Source organism: Natrix helvetica (genome assembly GCF_964273705.1).
Source record: "Natrix helvetica genome assembly, chromosome: 2".
In the NCBI taxonomy this organism is placed as follows: domain Eukaryota; kingdom Metazoa; phylum Chordata; class Lepidosauria; order Squamata; family Natricidae; genus Natrix; species Natrix helvetica.
In genome coordinates this window covers 110,431,491-110,449,584 of record NC_138552.1, presented here as the reverse complement: position 1 = coordinate 110,449,584, position 18,094 = coordinate 110,431,491, and the positions used below count along the sequence as shown (strand labels likewise).

General features: G+C 40.2%; 1 protein-coding gene across 7 annotated transcripts in view; it reads right to left on the bottom strand.

The window, feature by feature from the left end:
- The window catches only part of ATN1 (atrophin 1), a 67,476-nt gene that overhangs the window by 10,087 nt on the left and 39,295 nt on the right, over positions 1-18,094 (bottom strand). For 2 of the 7 annotated variants that reach the window (XM_081945575.1, XM_081945578.1), the window contains exons 1-5: positions 17,523-17,817; positions 14,214-14,278; positions 4,534-4,735; positions 713-850; positions 242-355 (exon numbers count right to left, since the gene is read on the bottom strand). In XM_081945575.1, coding sequence (XP_081801701.1) covers positions 242-355; positions 713-850; positions 4,534-4,735; positions 14,214-14,236 — 477 coding nt within the window. In that variant the 5' untranslated portion in view covers positions 14,237-14,278; positions 17,523-17,817. Of the gene's footprint in view, positions 1-241; positions 356-712; positions 851-4,533; positions 4,736-10,386; positions 10,408-14,213; positions 14,279-17,522; positions 17,818-18,094 lie in introns of those variants that run through there. The other 5 variants (XM_081945580.1, XM_081945581.1, XM_081945576.1 and 2 more) reach the window with 4 other exon arrangements.

Here is an 18,094-nt window from a genome sequence, read left to right as displayed (position 1 = left end):
TGCCCTGTACCATTTCAGACAAATGGTTGTCCAATTTCTTCTTTAAAATTTCCAGTGTTGGCGCATCCACAACGTCTGGAGGCAAGTTGTTCCACAGATTACCGGTATTTGTTCTAACTGTCAAGAAATTTCTCCTTTGCTCTAGGTTGGTTCTTGGCTACATGATCTTAGGAAAACAATCATTCTGGGGATGTTTGGAGCTGAGCCATCCTAAGGAAGAAAAGTTGTAGGAAATACCTACTTCTGTTTTAGTTTTCTTTGCAGCATTGGTATCCTCTCCTTCACTCTCTGAAATCTCCTCTGATCGACTTTGCTTGCTTCCTTTAGGTGCCATTGATTCCTCCACACGACCTTTCTGCAAGGCAAATGGACAGGGGAAGGGACATATTGCAGAGCAAAAAAAAAAAGTAAATATCATTTATTCAAAGTATACATGTTGAATTTTCTGTTTAGCTACAGAAAATATAACATAATTCACATGCAAGTAAGGTTAATTGAAACAATTTCCTGTATTGGTCACATAGGCGATTCCATTATCGCACAGACAATGTAGTGGCCAAGAAAGTATCAGACTGCTAAGCACCCAATTTAGGGCACATTAGGGCAACTGATGGTGGAGGTTATGCAGGTTAACAAATAAACAATAATTGCCTTAAAGAGGAAGGACCTTCAAACTCTAATAAATGTTTTTGCAAACAGCTGAAAATTCTACCTTGGTAGTTTGTCGTGATTTCTCAGCTTTGCCATCACTGCTGGAAGTACTGACCCCACCAGGAGATGCTCGACCCCGGGTTCTGAGCTCCTCTCGGGGCCCCGGAGTCTCCTTCTTTCGACCACTCCGCATTGACATCTTTTGAGAAAACACGCAATTATTTATTTCAGGTTTTCACCTCTCCTTTCAATTCTTTCCTGTCTCCTGGTCTGAACTTTCCTGTCTCTTCGCAGTTTGGATTTTCATGATGTGTAAAGCTATCAAAAATATCTCAGTATCTGGATTCACAATCTCTAGGTAGAATAATTCAATAAATCTCATTGTCTATAATGATTTTGTCTTTACAGGTACCGTATTTTTTGGAGTATAAGATGCACTGAGGTTTTGAAGAGGCAAATTAAAAAAAAGTAGGTAGGTAGATAGAGAGATAGAGAGGAACAGAAAGGGAGAGAAATACAGTAGGTAGGTAGGGAGAGAGAGAGAGTAGGTAGGTAGGTAGAGAGATAGAGAGAGAGAAATAGAAAGAGAGAGAGAGAAATACAGTAGATAGGTAGGGAGAGAGAGAGAGAGAGAGAGAGTAGGTAGGTAGGTAGATGTTTCCAGGTGTATTTATCCATATACTGGAGAAGGAAATAGCTGACAATCTGCAGCACCTAAGACTTTATTCCTGCTGGCACAGCACTTGATCAATGTAATTCTCATCAATCAGTTAAAGAGCTTCCCAAAGGGAAAAAAAAGTTTTTGCGTTCTGCAAATCTCCCCAAAACAGCCCGTTTTTCGCGAAAAAGGGCCTGTTTTTTTTTAAGGCATGAATAGCCTTGGGGGGGCTTGCAAGTGCCCCTGAGGGGGTTAGGGGGGCCAAAAACGAGCCAAAAAATTGCATGCATAGCCTTATGGAGGCTTATAGACTGCTGCTGGGGGCTGGGGAGGAAAGAAATGGCCGGTTTTTGCTCATTTCTGCCCTCCCCAGCCCCCAGGTGCTCTCTGAAAGCCTCCAAAGGGTATGCACGGCAATTTTGGTGAAGGGGTGGGGCTTCGGGAGGCAAAAAAAATGCTGTATTGTATGTATAAGACGCACCCAGGTTTTCAGCCTCTTTTTTGAGGGAAAAAGGTGCATCTTATAATCCAAAAAATACAGTATTTGTCTGAAGCCGTGATGGCGAACCTATGGCACATGTGGAGCCATTTGTCAGGGCACGTGAGGCGCTGCCCTGTCAATGCATGTGTGCTGGCCAGCTGACTTCGGCGTTTTTTTGAGGCTGTTTTTCACCCTCCGGAGGCTTCAGGGAAGCCTCCTGAAGGTCCCTGAAGGTCAAAAATCGGCCCTACGGGGAACCCGAAAGTTTGGGAATGGTGACATCCATTTTGTCCGTAGGGCCGATTTTCAACCTCTGGAGCCTTCAGGGAAGTTTCCTGAAGGCTCCAGAAGTCGAAAATCGGCCCTATGCACAAACCGGAAGTCATCATTCCCAAACTTCCGGGTTCCCCATAGGTCTGTTTTTGCCCTCCAGAGGCTTCATGGAAGCTCCTGAGGCCTCCGGAGGGTGTCCGGGGGGTGGGGAGACTGTTTTCACCCTCTCCAGGCTCCTAGAAACCCTCTGGAGTCTGGGGAAGGCGATAAAAAAGCGGCAAAAGCGGGCTTGGAGGTGTCACTGATCGCTGGGGAGCGCGCGCACATAGCATTATGGGTGTGGCACACCGGCGGACAACCCCCCTGTGCTTCCCCCCGCTTTTGGCACAGCAGCCAAAAAGGTTTTGCCATCACTGGTATAAAGTATCGCTTGCCTGATGAGGCAAGTGGAAGATTTTAAATTAAGCATTTTTAATAGCAAAATACTGTAAATTTCATGTACTATAGATTTAAAAGAAAAATATCTGAGTGGAATTTTGTAGCTCCGGGGTGTATAAAAAATGCAAACTGTCTTACAAACAACCACTTCTTCTCTTTACATTCTTTCCACTCCATTCAGTGTAGGAGAACAATTTTGCGTCATGCGTATTTTTCCCTCTGCCTTAGTGAAATACAACAAGTGATCTACTAAATTATGCATGGGTAATCATCATCCATGTGCAGTTATTTTCTGGTTATGCTGTCTTTGTAAAACTGCAAATCCAGTACCATGTTAGGTACTTAGTACCGCAACTGATAGGTTTGGGAGTTTAAGTTGTATAGGTTACTTTAAAGTAACGAAAAGGACAAATGATCTTAGATTGTCCATTTTAATCAGATTTAAATTATTAATTACCATTAAAGGTCTGGTTTTAATCCTGTGTGGTTCATGAAACTTGATTGTGGCAGGAAAACTTTCCTATTCCTGCTCTTCTGTCTTGCAGAATCTAACAATACCTATCTATGAATGTTCTAGGTCACAAGGGTCAAACTCGCCATGTCACATTGCCGTCACATGACGTTTCACGACATTTGTCTCCCTTCGTGGAGCTGGGGTGGGCGTGGCCTGTGTGTGGTGCATCCAACGTGTGGGCCGCCAGTTTGACACTCCTGTTCTAAGTGTACCATAAGGGAGGTCCTCAAACTTGGCCAAGCCATGAATTCCAGAAATTTTGCCAGTGTCAAGACACCAAATGGCAAAATCTTCAAAAATATTTGAGAATGATTAAAGCATCCATTCATTAATTGGTAGAACCCAATGTTTGTTAATAGAATAGACATGGTAGAAATTTAAGGACATATTACTTTCATTTTGAAGGCAATTTTGATTCAGGTTTATTAATACAAGATGAAAGGAATAAGATTTTTTAAAAAACAATATTTCCCCCTAGGAGTGATTAATAATTCTTTTTATGGAATGGCTAAGTAACATTACTTCATACTGAACTTTGTGGAGTGTGTCTTTCATTATATTACATTTGCAATTATTGTAGAACTTCAAAGATGAATTATTACTTAATCAAAATTCTGTAACTACGGTATAAATAAAATAGTTTTATTTTCTTACTACTTTTCTATTGCTATTCTCAAGATGACAGAGACAGGACACTTTAATGTTTATTTCCATCTGAATCCCAGAATTCATTTAACAACTGTGTTACTAACTTAACAACTACAGTAATTTACTTAACAACTATGGCAAGAAAGGTCATAACATGGGGAAAAATTCACTTAACAAATGTCTCGCTTAGCAACAGAAATTGTGAGCTCATTAGTGGTCGTTAAGTTGAGGACTACCTGTATTCATGAATGAAATGTTCACACTTCAATAGCTCCCCAATTATTTAAATTTAGGAATCACAAGACAGTCCTAGAGATTGCCAACACCTCTACACAGGTAGTCCTCAACTTACGACTACAACTGAGCCCAAAATTTATGTTGCTATGTGAAAAATTTGTTAAGTGAAAAGTTCTTCTATGACTTTTCTTGCCCCATTTGTTAAATGAATCATTGCAGTTGTTAAATTAGTAACATGGTTGTTAAGTGAATCTGGTTTTCCCCACTGGCTTTGCTTGTCAGAAGTTTGCAAAAAGGATTACATGACCCTGGGACACTGCAACTATCATAAATATGAGTCAGTTGCCTAGCATCCGATTGTAAATCATGTAACTATGAGGATGCTGTAGTGGTCATAAGTGTGAAAAATGGTCATAAGTCATTTTAGTGCTGTTGTAACTTCGAATGGTACTAAGCAAACTGTTGTAAGTCGAGGACTGTCTGTATAATGCTACCGTTGTTTTCTAAACATATTCTCCTTCAGTGTTGACAGCAGCAGCTACCTGATCTAACAACAGGTGTTTTTTTAAAAAAATTAAATTAAGCTCTTTTTCTTCTTATTATATACTCTCATTGTTATTTCATCCTACTTACAGAATCTTTATTCTGTCGAGTCTTCATTCTTTTGGGTGTAGGGTCCCCATTCTCCTTCGTCCGGGTGGATGAAAACATTAACTTTTGTACCTTTCCCCACTCCGCTATTCCTTGAGGGACTGAGGTAAGAGCCTCAATTACACTCCTCAGAAAAAAACAGTCAGCAAGAAACTTTATCCAGGTATGCAATGGCTGGCAATTTCTAGAACAGAAAATGTGGAAGAAAACGATAAGAAGTTAGAAAATGTTATATGAATTAAGAATTAAAGGTTTTCCTCAGACTTTTCAATAAAACTATTTAAAAACTTTAAAGTGCATATTAGATGGCATGCTAAAGCTTCTCTCTGAAAAATCACCGATTTACATATTTCTACAGTAATGGAGGAAAACCAGAATATTATTTATTTAGAATTCATTTTCTCCAGAATTGATAGCATTATTAATGGCTTAAAATACCAAGAGATGCTGACACTTTAATTATGATTGTTTCTGCATGTTTATTTTGCAGCTTTTATTATAATAGCTATTTGCGGTCTGATTATATTGTCTTGTTCAATATTCTGAATATAGACTTTCAATACAAACTAGCTTTAACATTTGTTTAATCCATGTTACATACAACCTTGGAAATTCCTAAATAACCTTGACTCCATCAACAGGCACCATGTTAATGCTGTGACAGAGAAAATAGAACATGGAACGTAAGAATCATAGGGTTGGAAGAGATCTTGGGAGTCTTTCAGTCCAAACCCTTACTCAAGCAGGAGATCCTATATCAATCCAAACAAACAGCTTTCCAATCTCTTCTTGAAAACCTCCAATGATGAAGGATCTACAACTCCAAAGGCAAGCTATTCCATTGATTAATTGTTCTCATTATCAGAAATTTCTCCTTAGTTCTAGGTTGGAACTCTAGGTTGGAACTCTCTTTAATGATCTTCCACCCGTTACTCCTGCCCTTAGGTGCCTTGGGGATTAAATTGACTCCCTCTTCTTGGCGACAGTCCCTCAACTATGGAAGACGGCTATCATATCACCCCTTGTCCTTCTCTCTGCTAGACTAGACCAGGGGTCAGCAACCTGCAGCTCTGGAGCCGCATGTGGCTCTTTCGTCCCTCTACTGCAGCTCTCTGTTGATGGTTGGTGCCACAGTTTTGAGAGGAGCTTCCGGTTGGTAGGGAGGAGCACAGCGCACCAGGAGGAGACTCTATGGCAAGGGACAGGTTTTCCAGTTGGCTCCACAATTGATAGGGCTTTCAGTTAGGATAGGTAGAGGAAAAAGGACACCATGCTAGGAGGAGACTCTATGTTGGGGGGACCAGACTTCCAGTTGGCAGGAGGAAAAGGATACCGTGCTAGGAGGAGATTCTATGGTGGGGGAACCGGACTTCCAGTCGGCTCCAGAATTGAACTGGGGGGGGGGGGGCTTCCAGTTAGGACTTTTCTGGCTCTTTGAGTGTTTAAGGTTGCTGAGCCCTGGACTAGACATACCTAGCTCCCTTAACCATTTGTCATATGATTTAGCCAGGGACCCTTTATTAGCTTTGTTGCTCTTCTCTGCACTCTTTTTAAGGTCTCAACATCTCTTTCATATCATCTAGACCAGAACTGGATACAAGTGTGACCTCACTAGTGAAATATAAATATTAATCTGGTACAACTTTATGGACATTCAAATTGTCTACATGTGTCTCAAAAAAGGGAGGGAGGGAGGGAGGGAGGGAAGGAAAGAAAGAAAGAAAGAAAGAAAGAAAGAAAGAAAGAAAGAAAGAAAGAAAGAAAGAAAGAAAGATAGATTGATTTGGGCGTTCTTTCTCAGTGCCAATGTAGTTTGTGCTGTGGATTTCATGTGACTTGGAAAATGTCAAATTTAGCCATGTAGCTATGAGATCATACATAAGAAAAAGAAGATTTACAGTACCCAAGTGGAAACTCTATTCTCTTTGAGGATGCATAATTTATATATTTCACTAAAATTGACTTTTCCTACGTGGTACAACAGCTTAAAATCTGCATTTTTTTTACAATGACAAAGAAAATAAGCTAAAGAAGGAAGAAGCTATGAGGAAATGGACACATAAAACCCTATCTAACTAGTTTTTGTTGAGGTTGAAGACTAAAGGATGAAGACCAAGGTTTCTACTTTTGGTTTTTAAAGGAGGCTTGAATGAAGACAGAGGTAATAAAACGGTCAAGGATGGCATTTCTAAGCACAAAAAGACTCAGAAATCAGGATGTTTGTGCAAGACAATGATAATACTCATATAGACATTAATTATTTTCCAACGAAGTCTTGAATATAACTTAAGTTCAATTATGTATTGTAACCCATATTTTTCAGACTATAAGATGCATTGGAGCATAAGATGCACCAAGATTTTGAAGAGGTAAATTTTAAAAAAAGTTTTTGCACTTTGCAGGCCATCCAAACCCTCTGCATGCCTCATTTTTTGTGAAAAAGGGGGCATGCAGAGTTTGAGATGCCTGCAAAGTGCTCCTCGGGGCTAGACCCCCCCAAAAAAAACTGGGCAAAAAATGGGTCCATTTTTTGCAAAAGAATAGGGCATGCATAGGCTTTGGGAGGCTTGTAGAGTGCTCCTGGGGGCTGGGGGGGCAAAAATGCCCCAAAACAGCCCATTTTTCACTCGTTTTTGCCCTCCCCAGCCCCCAGGAGCACTTTGCAGGCCTCCCAAGGCCTATGGGGGGCAGAGGTCGACCCTGAGGCCACTCTCTTGTGGGGTGCCGCAAGGGTCGGTCCTCTCGCCCCTTTTGTTCAACGCATATGTGAAGCCGCTGGGTGAGATCATCCGTGGCTTTCGGGTTGAGTACCATCTGTATGCTGACGATACTCAATTGTACATCTCAACCCCAGGCCACCCCAACGAGGCTGTCGATGTGATGTCCCGGTGTTTGGAAGCCGTCGGGGTCTGGATGGGGGACAACAGACTCAAACTCAACCCCTCCAAGACCGAGTGGCTGTGGCTACCGGCACCTCGGTTCAGCCAGTTAACTCCATCACTGGCCATAGGGGGTGAACAATTGCCCCCTGTGGAACGGGCGCGCAATTTGGGCGTCCTCCTAGATGCCCGGCTGTCAATGGATGACCATGTGGCAGCCGTGGCAAGGGGGGCGTTCCACCAGGTTCGCCTGGTGCGCCAATTGGACCGGGATGCCCTACGCACGGTCACTCATGCACTGGTGACGTCTCGCCTGGACTACTGTAACGCTCTCTACATGGGGCTTCCCTTGGGACGCGCCCGAAGACTGCAGCTAGTTCAGAACGCAGCCGCGCGGGTAGTCATGGGGAGTACCAGGTACTCCCATGTAACACCTCTCCTGCGCGAGCTGCACTGGCTGCCTGTGGTCTTTCGGGTGCGTTTCAAGGTTCTGGTTACCATCTTTAAAGCGCTCCATGGCACAGGGCCTAGCTACCTGCGGGATTGTATCCTCCCACACACATCCCTGCAGCCAATTCGCTCTCACAGGGAGGGGCTTCTCCTGGTGCCGTCCACTAGGCAATGCCAACGGGCGACACCGAGGGGTAGGGCCTTCTCTGTGATGGGCCCAACCCTCTGGAATGACCTCCCCCCCGACATTAGAACCACTACTGACCTCCGCTCCTTCCGACAGAAATTGAAGACTCACCTGTTCCGACTGGCTGGTCTGGCATAATTATAACGTTTTCCTCCTGGCATACACACTTTTATTGGTTTTTAGAGGGATTGTCTCTTTTAAATTTAATTTTACAGGATATTGGGATTTTAAATTTTGTATATCCTGATTTATTTATTCAGCTGTACAGTTTGGCATATCTTTTATCCTCCTCACATATCTATTTATTTAATAATTTTAACTTGTTGTATTTTTGCTACGGACTGTACACCGCCCCGAGTCCCTTTTGGGAGAGGGGGCGGTCTATAAGTGCTAATAAATAATAATAATAAATATGCATGTCCATTTATGTGAAGGGGGTGGGGTTTCAGGAGGCCAAAAATGCTGTATTCAGTGTATAAAATGCACCCAGAATTTTACCCTGTTTTTTGGGGGGGGAGGTGTGTCTTATAGTCTGAAAAATACAGTATTTGTAAAAAAGTAATAGTGTCAACAAAGGATAGCTAAGATGGAGAAAATATGGAATGGGAAATTCTGAAAACAAATGCTAATATTATAGAAAAATCATAATTCTGCTGAACTCTGTAGATGCAGAGCAAAATTTTATGTAACATTAACCCCCATGGAGGCAATAATTTTATTAGGCCAATGGAAATTTCACACAAAGTGGCAACCTTTCAACTGGCAATATGTTTTTACTGGCACAAAGTCCAGACAACAGTCACATCAGATGAAAAATCTGTAGTTTAAAACAACGTATTATATTCAATATTTCTTCGAGCAATTCAATAATCTTACTTCGTTATTACTCTATATCATGAAATACAGATTAAAATACAAAACTTATGGACCTAATTACGGACTCTTATATTCTCGTGTGAATTTTGGATCAGACATTTCTATCTTCCTTTTTTTTAAAAAAAATCTGATAACACAATTAAGGAAAAAGACACTCATCAGTAGAATCCTGAAAATTGATTGTTTTTTGGGAAGAAGTCATTCTAAAAGTGGAATATTGCGCATTTATGTATGAAAGTTTTATTATTGCTCCTCAATATTTACAAACTAAGAAATCTGCAAATAATCCAATAGACAAGGGTATTATACAATAAGAAATTCTCCTGTACAAGGCTCATTGCAATCAAATGACCACAATAGTTCTCCTTTTAATATGGCTTGCATCAAAAAATTTCCAACTGAACCAAACACACAAGCGTGTTCTAATATCTACTGCCTGAAAAAAATCCTAGGAGATTTAAAATAGAAGGATAGCACAAATTTATTCCATTAAAAATTAATCTGATGGTATGCCCACTCTTTAATTTACTATTTCTAGCCTGTCTGTCTTCTCAAACGGCCCTTTGAAGGAAACACCACCAAACTCCATTTAAGTAAACATGCATAGGCCTATGCATTAAGAATGATTCACTTGCACCAGGCAAAACATTAAGAGATGAAAACAGGTAGAGATTGTACAAGATAGCATGCTACCTGTAGCACTCGGCGAAAAAATGTGGACAGCTAAGCATTTCATGCTCCTTCCCACTCCAAATTTTCTTTTTTCACACTAAAATATGCCCCCTCAAAAATTCAACACAAGATTAGAACAAAGCAAGAAAGTTGGCATAAGGTTCCATTTTTGATGTTAATTTTATTTTGTATAACACAAAACACACTTTCATCCTAGCATGTTCTATTTGTTTAAGCTTTCCAGTCTAATTCTCTTGTCAATTTTTTCATATGGAGTATTATACTACTGTGTAATATTGTAGGCAATTGCATGTAGGACCTTTGTTTCTATACAGTATCTCAGTAATGATGATGCACACTAGCATACATGCAAACACTGGGCTGGTGTGCTGTCTCCTGGCTTTGAAATGCTTCTGCATGTTAGGCAACACCATTTCAGTGCAAACGTGGTTGGCATGGCAGAAAAAAATAAGCATTAATATATGACAGTGTTCTAACTTTAGCTGCCATGCTGTAGAATATCCCCGAAACAAGATTTATCTGTGCTACAAATTCATTTGGAAGGTTATTTATGACAAGGAATGGATATAATAGTGATCGATCTTTGAGATAGTACCAATCTGTCAGGATTATGAAGACAATATTCAGCAAGAAAAAACTCTTGAGCACTCCAAACAAGTACAGTTAGTCTTCAATTTACCATACTTCATTTAGTGAGTAAAGTTACCACATCACTGAAAAAAGTGACTTATGACCACTTTTCACACTTACGACCATTGCAGCATGCTTCCATGGTCACATGATCAAAATTCAGATGCTTGGCAACTGATTTATATTTATGACAGTTGCAGTGTCTTGGGGTCATGTGATCAGCTTTTGCGACTTTCTGACAAGCAAAGTCAATGGGGAAGTCAGAATCACTTAACAACCCTTGTTACTAACAATTGCAATGGTTCACTAAACAACAGTGGCAAAAAAATTGATAAAATGAGCACAACTCACCTAGCAAATGTTTCACTTACCAATGTAAGTTTTGAGCTCAATAGTGGTCGTAAGTCGAGAACTATGTGTAAGATCTTTGTCAAGTCAAATTCAACTTTCAGCAGTGTCCAATGTAGTTTTTCCTTGCAACAATTTGAAAGTGGGATTTTTATTTTTATTTTTTTACTGCCAAATTAACCTATGGACTTAAGGTTTCCTGGTGATCTCCTCCTGTTCAAGTATTAGCCATGTCTAATCCTGCTTTGAAATTGGCCAAGATAGTTTCAAAAGAATATTAATATGTTATTGTTTTAGTCATAATTTCTATTTGTCAAACTTCTCTTATTCTGTAAGTCCTATTTTAACACTAAATATCAAAACTTCTTCACTATTACTTCCATATACACTTCAATGCTTTAGATGCATGAAAACTAACCTGAATTGAATCTTACCTTTTAATAACACATTCATTCTAGTTGTAATTACATGCCTGAAATCCCAAGAATCCCTGACATTACTGATACAAGAGAATATTAGTGTCTCAGGGTTAAATTGTGGGATCCTTGGTGTTGTCTGTGTTTGGTTGCTTATCTGCAGATGTTTCATTATCAAACTAGGTAACATCATCAGTGCTAGCATTGAATTATAAGGAAATATCTGCAAGAAAAATGATCCAGGATTTATATGCCTCCACAATTATGGCATATCACTGCAGAAATTCTCTGGTTAGGTCAGGGCAGGCAATTATGAGCCATAGAAACCAGAATGTATGCAAGGAGCAAACACGTATCAGATAGCACAGATGGGTTTCCTATCACAATTCAGCACAGAATCATTACATTAGAGCAGCTGATTGAATATCAGCAATATGGAAACAGTTAATATAGTAGGATTTGAGGGTTTCATTTGAAAACGTGTAGTTGCTGCCTTCACACTTTGTGTTAATCCAAGCATGTCATTTTAAATATTCATACAGGATGTTATAGCAGTGCTATACATACAGTCTGAGATTAAAATTGCAGGGCAGAATTGAGTTTATAACTGTGGACTACCATATTTTCTTGAAAGCAAGGGTGGTATAATTGCAAAACTGGGGTCCAATAGTAAAAATATTTTTTTTGCTGTGAAGACTTGTGGAGAAGCTAAACTGCACATCTCCATTGGTTCTAGTATGGAGACAAACTGACTCTTATTTGGGGGGGACATGCTAGGCTTAGCAAAAACATTTGGGACAATGAAGGTACCAGATTAATCAAGATCAAAATGGCAACCTTTGTGAGCCAACAAATCACTTTGCCATATTTTGGACTCTGGTTCCCATAGTTGCAGACAAACAGCAGAAAAAGCCACACTCAGTTTAGGGGTCCCGAAGCTGCATAGCCCTCACTAAACTGAAAGCCAAGGGCTCTGGAGAAGAACTGGTTATTAAAAGTATTCTCAGGGTAAGGTATTTGGTATTTGATAAAGGGAGAACCCATGCAGTCCATCATGAAATACAATTTCTGGTTTCCTATATTTTCTTCAGTGCCACTCAATTCCAAAGATTAACAAAACATTTTCAAGGGTCTGCAGGATTAGCCACACTTTGACAAGTTTGAATATGTCTAAAGATAATTTCCAGAATATTATTTTAGAAATGGGAAATTCAAATGGGAAGTTCATTCATCTTAAACTCAGTGTAAATTATTTAGTTCTATGTACCTTTTCCACATTATACCAACCTCCTCCTGTATTTAGCACTGTTCCAAATTCCTCTACCTCCTTTTTTTGCTTAACATTTGTTTATTATATATTTCAAAATCTATCTGAAATAAACTGGAATTCCAATGATTGTCTGTGCCATGAAGTTCATTGGGTGACCTTGAGGAAGTAACAGTTCTCCTTAATCTACATTACATGATCATTTGGAGAATAAAATTACATATTTGGCGTTCAGCTCCATATGTAATAAGTAAAGTAATGTTACTACATCAGTTTTGTACCTAATTTATAAATTGTATGCAATACTATTTTTAGAATGGATTTGAGACTGTTAATTTAAATACTACTGGTATGATTTTCATATTGTTTTATGGGATGTCTTAAGAGTTCCAAGGGCTCTTTTAAGATAAAATGTTAAGAAGAAATAAATAATTATGCCACAATAATACCCCTTTTCCTTTCAAGTAGGCATCATGCCATACATAATAAAGATACCTAGAAGAAAAAATTACAAATTTTGAGGCAAAAGCATTTCTTTAAAATTTTTAAAAATATAGAGAACATTAAAAACCACTACTAGTGTTAAAATATAAAGGAAAATAAATAAGATGTATTTCTAAGTCAACTGTTGTGGAATTCTTTTCCCAAGATGAAATGAACCTCTGCTATAGTATAATTGGAATAATTGGAGGGGGGGGGGATAATATCCTAGTGGCCAATATGGTACTGGAAAGTCTCCTGGGGCCTCCATTAAGTTTTGCCTTCTCTGGAATAATTTTTTTTGTGTTCATGTTTTTAAATACAGGGGGTACCTTGAATGTTAAAAACATTATGACTCGTTGGAAGTCTCAGATGATGATTAGCATTTTTTAACAATAAAGTATTTTTTAAATTAAGGCACTAACATTTTTTGATATAATGCTATTGCACATTTAAGACTGCATTATAGTAAAAGCATAACTTTTATTATAATAATAATTTAATAATAATAATTTATTAAATTTCTAGACCGCCCCCTCTCCCCGGAGGGACTCGGGGCGGTGTACAGGAATAAATTTAAAACATACAAACAATCATACACATAAGTAAAAATCAGATTAAACAACCCCTGTACAATTTATAAAAATTAAAAAAACAGATCTTAAAACCAATCTTAAAAAATTTAGAAATAGGACTGAGGTGGGATAGGTGGAATTAGGCCAAGCCGGCTAGCTGGAATAGGTGGGTTTTAAGTTTCTGACGGAAGGAGCGGAGATCCGTAGTCATTCTAATGTCGGGGGGGAAGGTCATTCCAGAGGGTCGGGCCCATCACAGAGAAGGCCCTTCCCCTAGGCGTCGCCCGCTGGCACAGCCTAGTGGACGGCACCCGGAGGAGTCCCTCTCTGTGTGAGCGAATATATGCACAGGGAAACAAAAAAAAATATGCGACTCACTTTACTGCAATATTCACTTTATTGAGGTGGGTTGGAATCAAACACACAATATCTCTGAGGTATGCCTGTATTAAACCAGAGCATTTACTGCCTACCCTGAATAAGGACAATAATATTCCTATTCTGATATTCGTACTACAAAGTCTTCACTTACCATATATATGACACTGATTTACCTGCAGAAGTTTATTCTAGGGCCTCAGATAAGTAGGTTCCTTATTCCAGATTATGTCCCACTGTTTAAACCACTATAAAGATAGACTGACTGAGCTGTAATATACATAAAACAGTTTGACAAAAATGTGGCAGTGCTCTTCCTACAGTAGCCAAGTGTGCTGAGATCCGCCTTACTAATACAAATATCATGGCTGAGCATAAATTAAAAATACTCTCCCTACTTATGAACCTGTAGTCCTTAAATTCAGGGTAGAGTTTGGGCGACTGGATGGAGCTGAGCATTTAGTGGTCGCAAAGAAAAAATACCTGCTGCAAACTCTGTGTGGCATCAGGAAGGGCTGAGCATAAATGGCACCTCTAAATCCTTCAACCTATTTGGGGACAATTAAAAGCAACATTTCAGCAAATGTCACCAGGAGAGAGATAAATTATCCAACAAAGTAGGACCTAGCTGCAAAAAAACTTTTTTTCAGGGTCTGCTGTCAACTATTTGCTATTTTTCATCCTTCACTATTTTTTGAGAACTTGTGTTTTTCTTGGGTGAAGAGGGAGAGTGGCCAACAGTCACACAGATAAAATAAAATATTTATAGGAAATTCAGCAAACTTGCCTTTTTTCTAGAGATTAAGGAAAATAAACTTTTTTTCACTTTTCTCCCCAAATCAACAATCCTGTAGGAGTAGGGTAGGCTGACAACATACAACTCACTCAAAAGCATCAAGTTAGTTTTCATGGTTATGGATAGGCTTTATCCTGAATCTCTGAGGTACCCGCTCAACTATTTTATGATTATTCAACACTAACTTCTATAAACATTTCAGTTCATTTATACAAAAAATGTTCAAGAAATATGCTATGGCCGGGTGAAATACACATGCATACTTCCAAAATTGCTAGAAATCAAGCACACTTTTCTTCATTCTTACTTCTTAAAGGGCTTCTGGAGCACAAATGAACAATAGAAACTACTCAGAAATCAGACATATGGGGGGAGGGATCTTTATTCATGAAGAACCTGTCATGAAGAAAAAATCTAATTGGTCATCTTATCAAAGCCTTTGTTCTGCAGAGAAATATTCTAGCCCAGTCAACATTTCTGTTCTTAAACAAATCTCAGAAAGGAAACCGTAAGCAAGTACTTGATAACCCTAGTTTTCTTACTCTAAATCAGAAAATTCAATATAAAATGTGTAGCATAAAATGTATAGCATCATATACAGCAGTAGATAAACTATGTTTGGCATATCACAAATTGTTAGACCATTTCAGATAAAACAGACTGCAATCCATTCAATTGCTATTGCTGCACAATGTTTTGAGATTTTTCTTCCCATTAGTAGCTCTATGATCTCACTACCCAAGAGCACCTCTAGTGGTATCAGAAGGGATCATAAGAGCCAACCAATGAAAAGGAAACCAATCCAACCCTGTGCTGTTTGGAGGAAAATTCCTTAAATAAAAAATTGGGATCAACCAGGATCCATCTAAGTCATTTGCATATACAGAGGAGAAAATCCTTAGTCTCCCTCTCAATAACACCATCTCTTGCACTATCTCTTGGGAAATCTCTTGCACATATCTCACTGAAAGAGCACAGTAAATTCTTATTTTGGATCCAAAATTCAGTTATCTTTACCTTTACTTCACAACATGTCTAAAGTTTAGCTTAGTTTCACCCCTTTGGTAGTTGTTCCCAACTGTGAAAAGTCTAGTTTCTCTTACTCCTTTATTCCAGTTTGTTTGCTCCTCTGCAACATAACATCAACACAGTAATAAATCCATATGTTTATGTCTCTTGATTCTATGAGGAACCACTGAAATTCCAAGGACCCAGACCACCATTAAGGAAGGGTAAAGAGATTCAACTTGGGTTATTAAGTTCAAACTATTATCAAAGAGCACCAAACAATCCATAGTTATTATATTTTTATTCACTAATATTCACTAATGAGCATCATTTGGATATTCTGTTTAAAACACCAAAACATATTTTGTTAATTCTATTTCTTCCCTTGTTTTCCTTTAATTTTTACCCAATCCCTGTTTTTTCTCTCTATCATTCTCTACATGTAACATGTAAGTTTTTATCAGAAAGGCAGAAAAGCAACAAGAAAATACATAAAGAGAAACAGATCATAAAGCAGATTTGACCACCATGCACAATGCATTCTATCTAGACATACATACAAATAGCAAAGAGGATGAAATATACTATTTTAAAGATGAACATACCAACTGACATTATAATCTAGTAGAAGATGTACTCTCTAGATCTCCCCCACCTCCACCTCCACTCAGGTTTGTTTAAAGTATTCTTATTTTATCTGGGAAATGAAGGGATTCAAGGAACCGGGGTGGAGACCCTGACTTCTGAAGCAATGTGGATTCTTCCTTGTGGTTTTGTGGAGGTGACCTTTCCAAAAGTCAGTAGACAATGGGAATCATCATATCAGTCTACTCGAGACGGAACTTTTTGGTTGTGTAGTTTATTAAAGAAAAGTATAGATTCAGAGCCAAGGGACTTGGAGTTCAAATTTAACCTCAGCCATTCATTCATTTATGAAATGATCTTTACCTTCTACATGTAATAGGCAATTTAAAATTAAACTGGCATGCTCCTTTAGGCTGCAACTAACATGTATATAATATGCTAAGTAATCATGCTAAGTATTCAGAGTTGAGAAGACATCAGCTAGGCTTTCAAAAGGCATATGAAAAGGAAAGAAAGAGTAAAAATAGCTTTAGAGAGAAGTGGGTGCACTTTGATCTAGTCAGTCTCTCTTCTATGAAACCAGAAACCTTTCTGGAAGAGAGACTGAGAGGCCACCCAACCCTCAATCAAAGGAAACCTCCTTAGAGAACAACACATATGCATTGGGTCTCTTTTATTTCATCCTATATTCCCGATTAAGGAAGGATTTTACAAGTTCCATGAAGCCTGTGAGATTTGTGAGCTATCAGCCCACCCTTTTCTCCTGCCATCTATGAGCGTTAGACCAAAATCTTTAGAAAAGGCATTCTAAAGGGTCGGATTCCTGGTCCTGGAACTACATGGCCTCCAAGAGCACTAAGGGCTTCAGACAATCTGACACGTTTATAGCACGGAGCAGGTTCTACAGAGTCAGGAGTTTCTCTTGACTGTTCTAGTAAACAGATGGAAGGTAACTTGTTTTGTGAGGCCCAAGATAGGTAGGGATGGACTTGTTCTGCAGGGCTCCCTAGAGTTGGCCACCTCTGTTTTAGGAAGCTGTTCGGGACATATTCTTCTCGGATTTTCCAAGATCTCCCGCGCCTTCCGCAGAGCGCTCTATGTGGGCAAGGAGGTCGTATTTCTCCCAGATACAGGGAGAGATTTGCGCGAGTGTCGCCGTGCGAATGCCTTTATAGGACGATCTGAAGGGGGGGGGGTCAAACCTTCTCACCGGTGCGTCGTTTTAATTAAACCCACTTCATCCAGCTTTCTGACAGCCCCCTTGCCTTCTTCTGGCTCCCCTTCAGCTAATCCTCATACACAGAGATGGAGAACAGATCTCCGTCCCTCCGCCCCCGCCCCCCCATCGAGCAGAAAATGGATACGGAGCAGGCGAGGGAGAAGGCACTAGGAGTTGCACTTACCGGGCTCCAGAAGGGAGGTCGAATGAAGGGAGGAATGAAGAAGTGGAGGAGAGACTCAGCGAACCAGCTGTGGCAACCAGCAACTCCTCCTTCCTTTCCTCCTCCTTCTCCTCTTCCTTCTTCTCCCCGGGACTTCAAAGATCGGGGAGCGGGAAGAGAGAACCGCGCTCCAAGCGGTGTCTGTCAGCGGCGTCCCCCCAACGCCCCCGGGTTCAGGCGCCGCCGCCCGTGCCTGTGCGCTCGCCCATCGCAGCGCCCTCCCGCCGCCTGCCGCCTTGGCCGCCTCCCATTTCCGAAGAGCTCAGGACGCACAAGCGGCCCCCTCCCCTCTCCTCCCCCTCTCCCCCGCCTCTCCCCTGCCAACAACGCCCCCCCGCGCAAGAGCGCATCGATTGCACCGGGCGACGGCGCTGGCCAGAATATCTTGGCTCCTTAAAGGAAAATGGTGGGGAGGCCACAGAAACCCGGACACATTGTACAACGCCTTTCAGAAGGCGAAGGGAAGGGGGAGACTTGGTGAACAAGGCGGCCTAAAGGCACGGCAGAACAATGGAGGCGAATGGAAGGCAGGA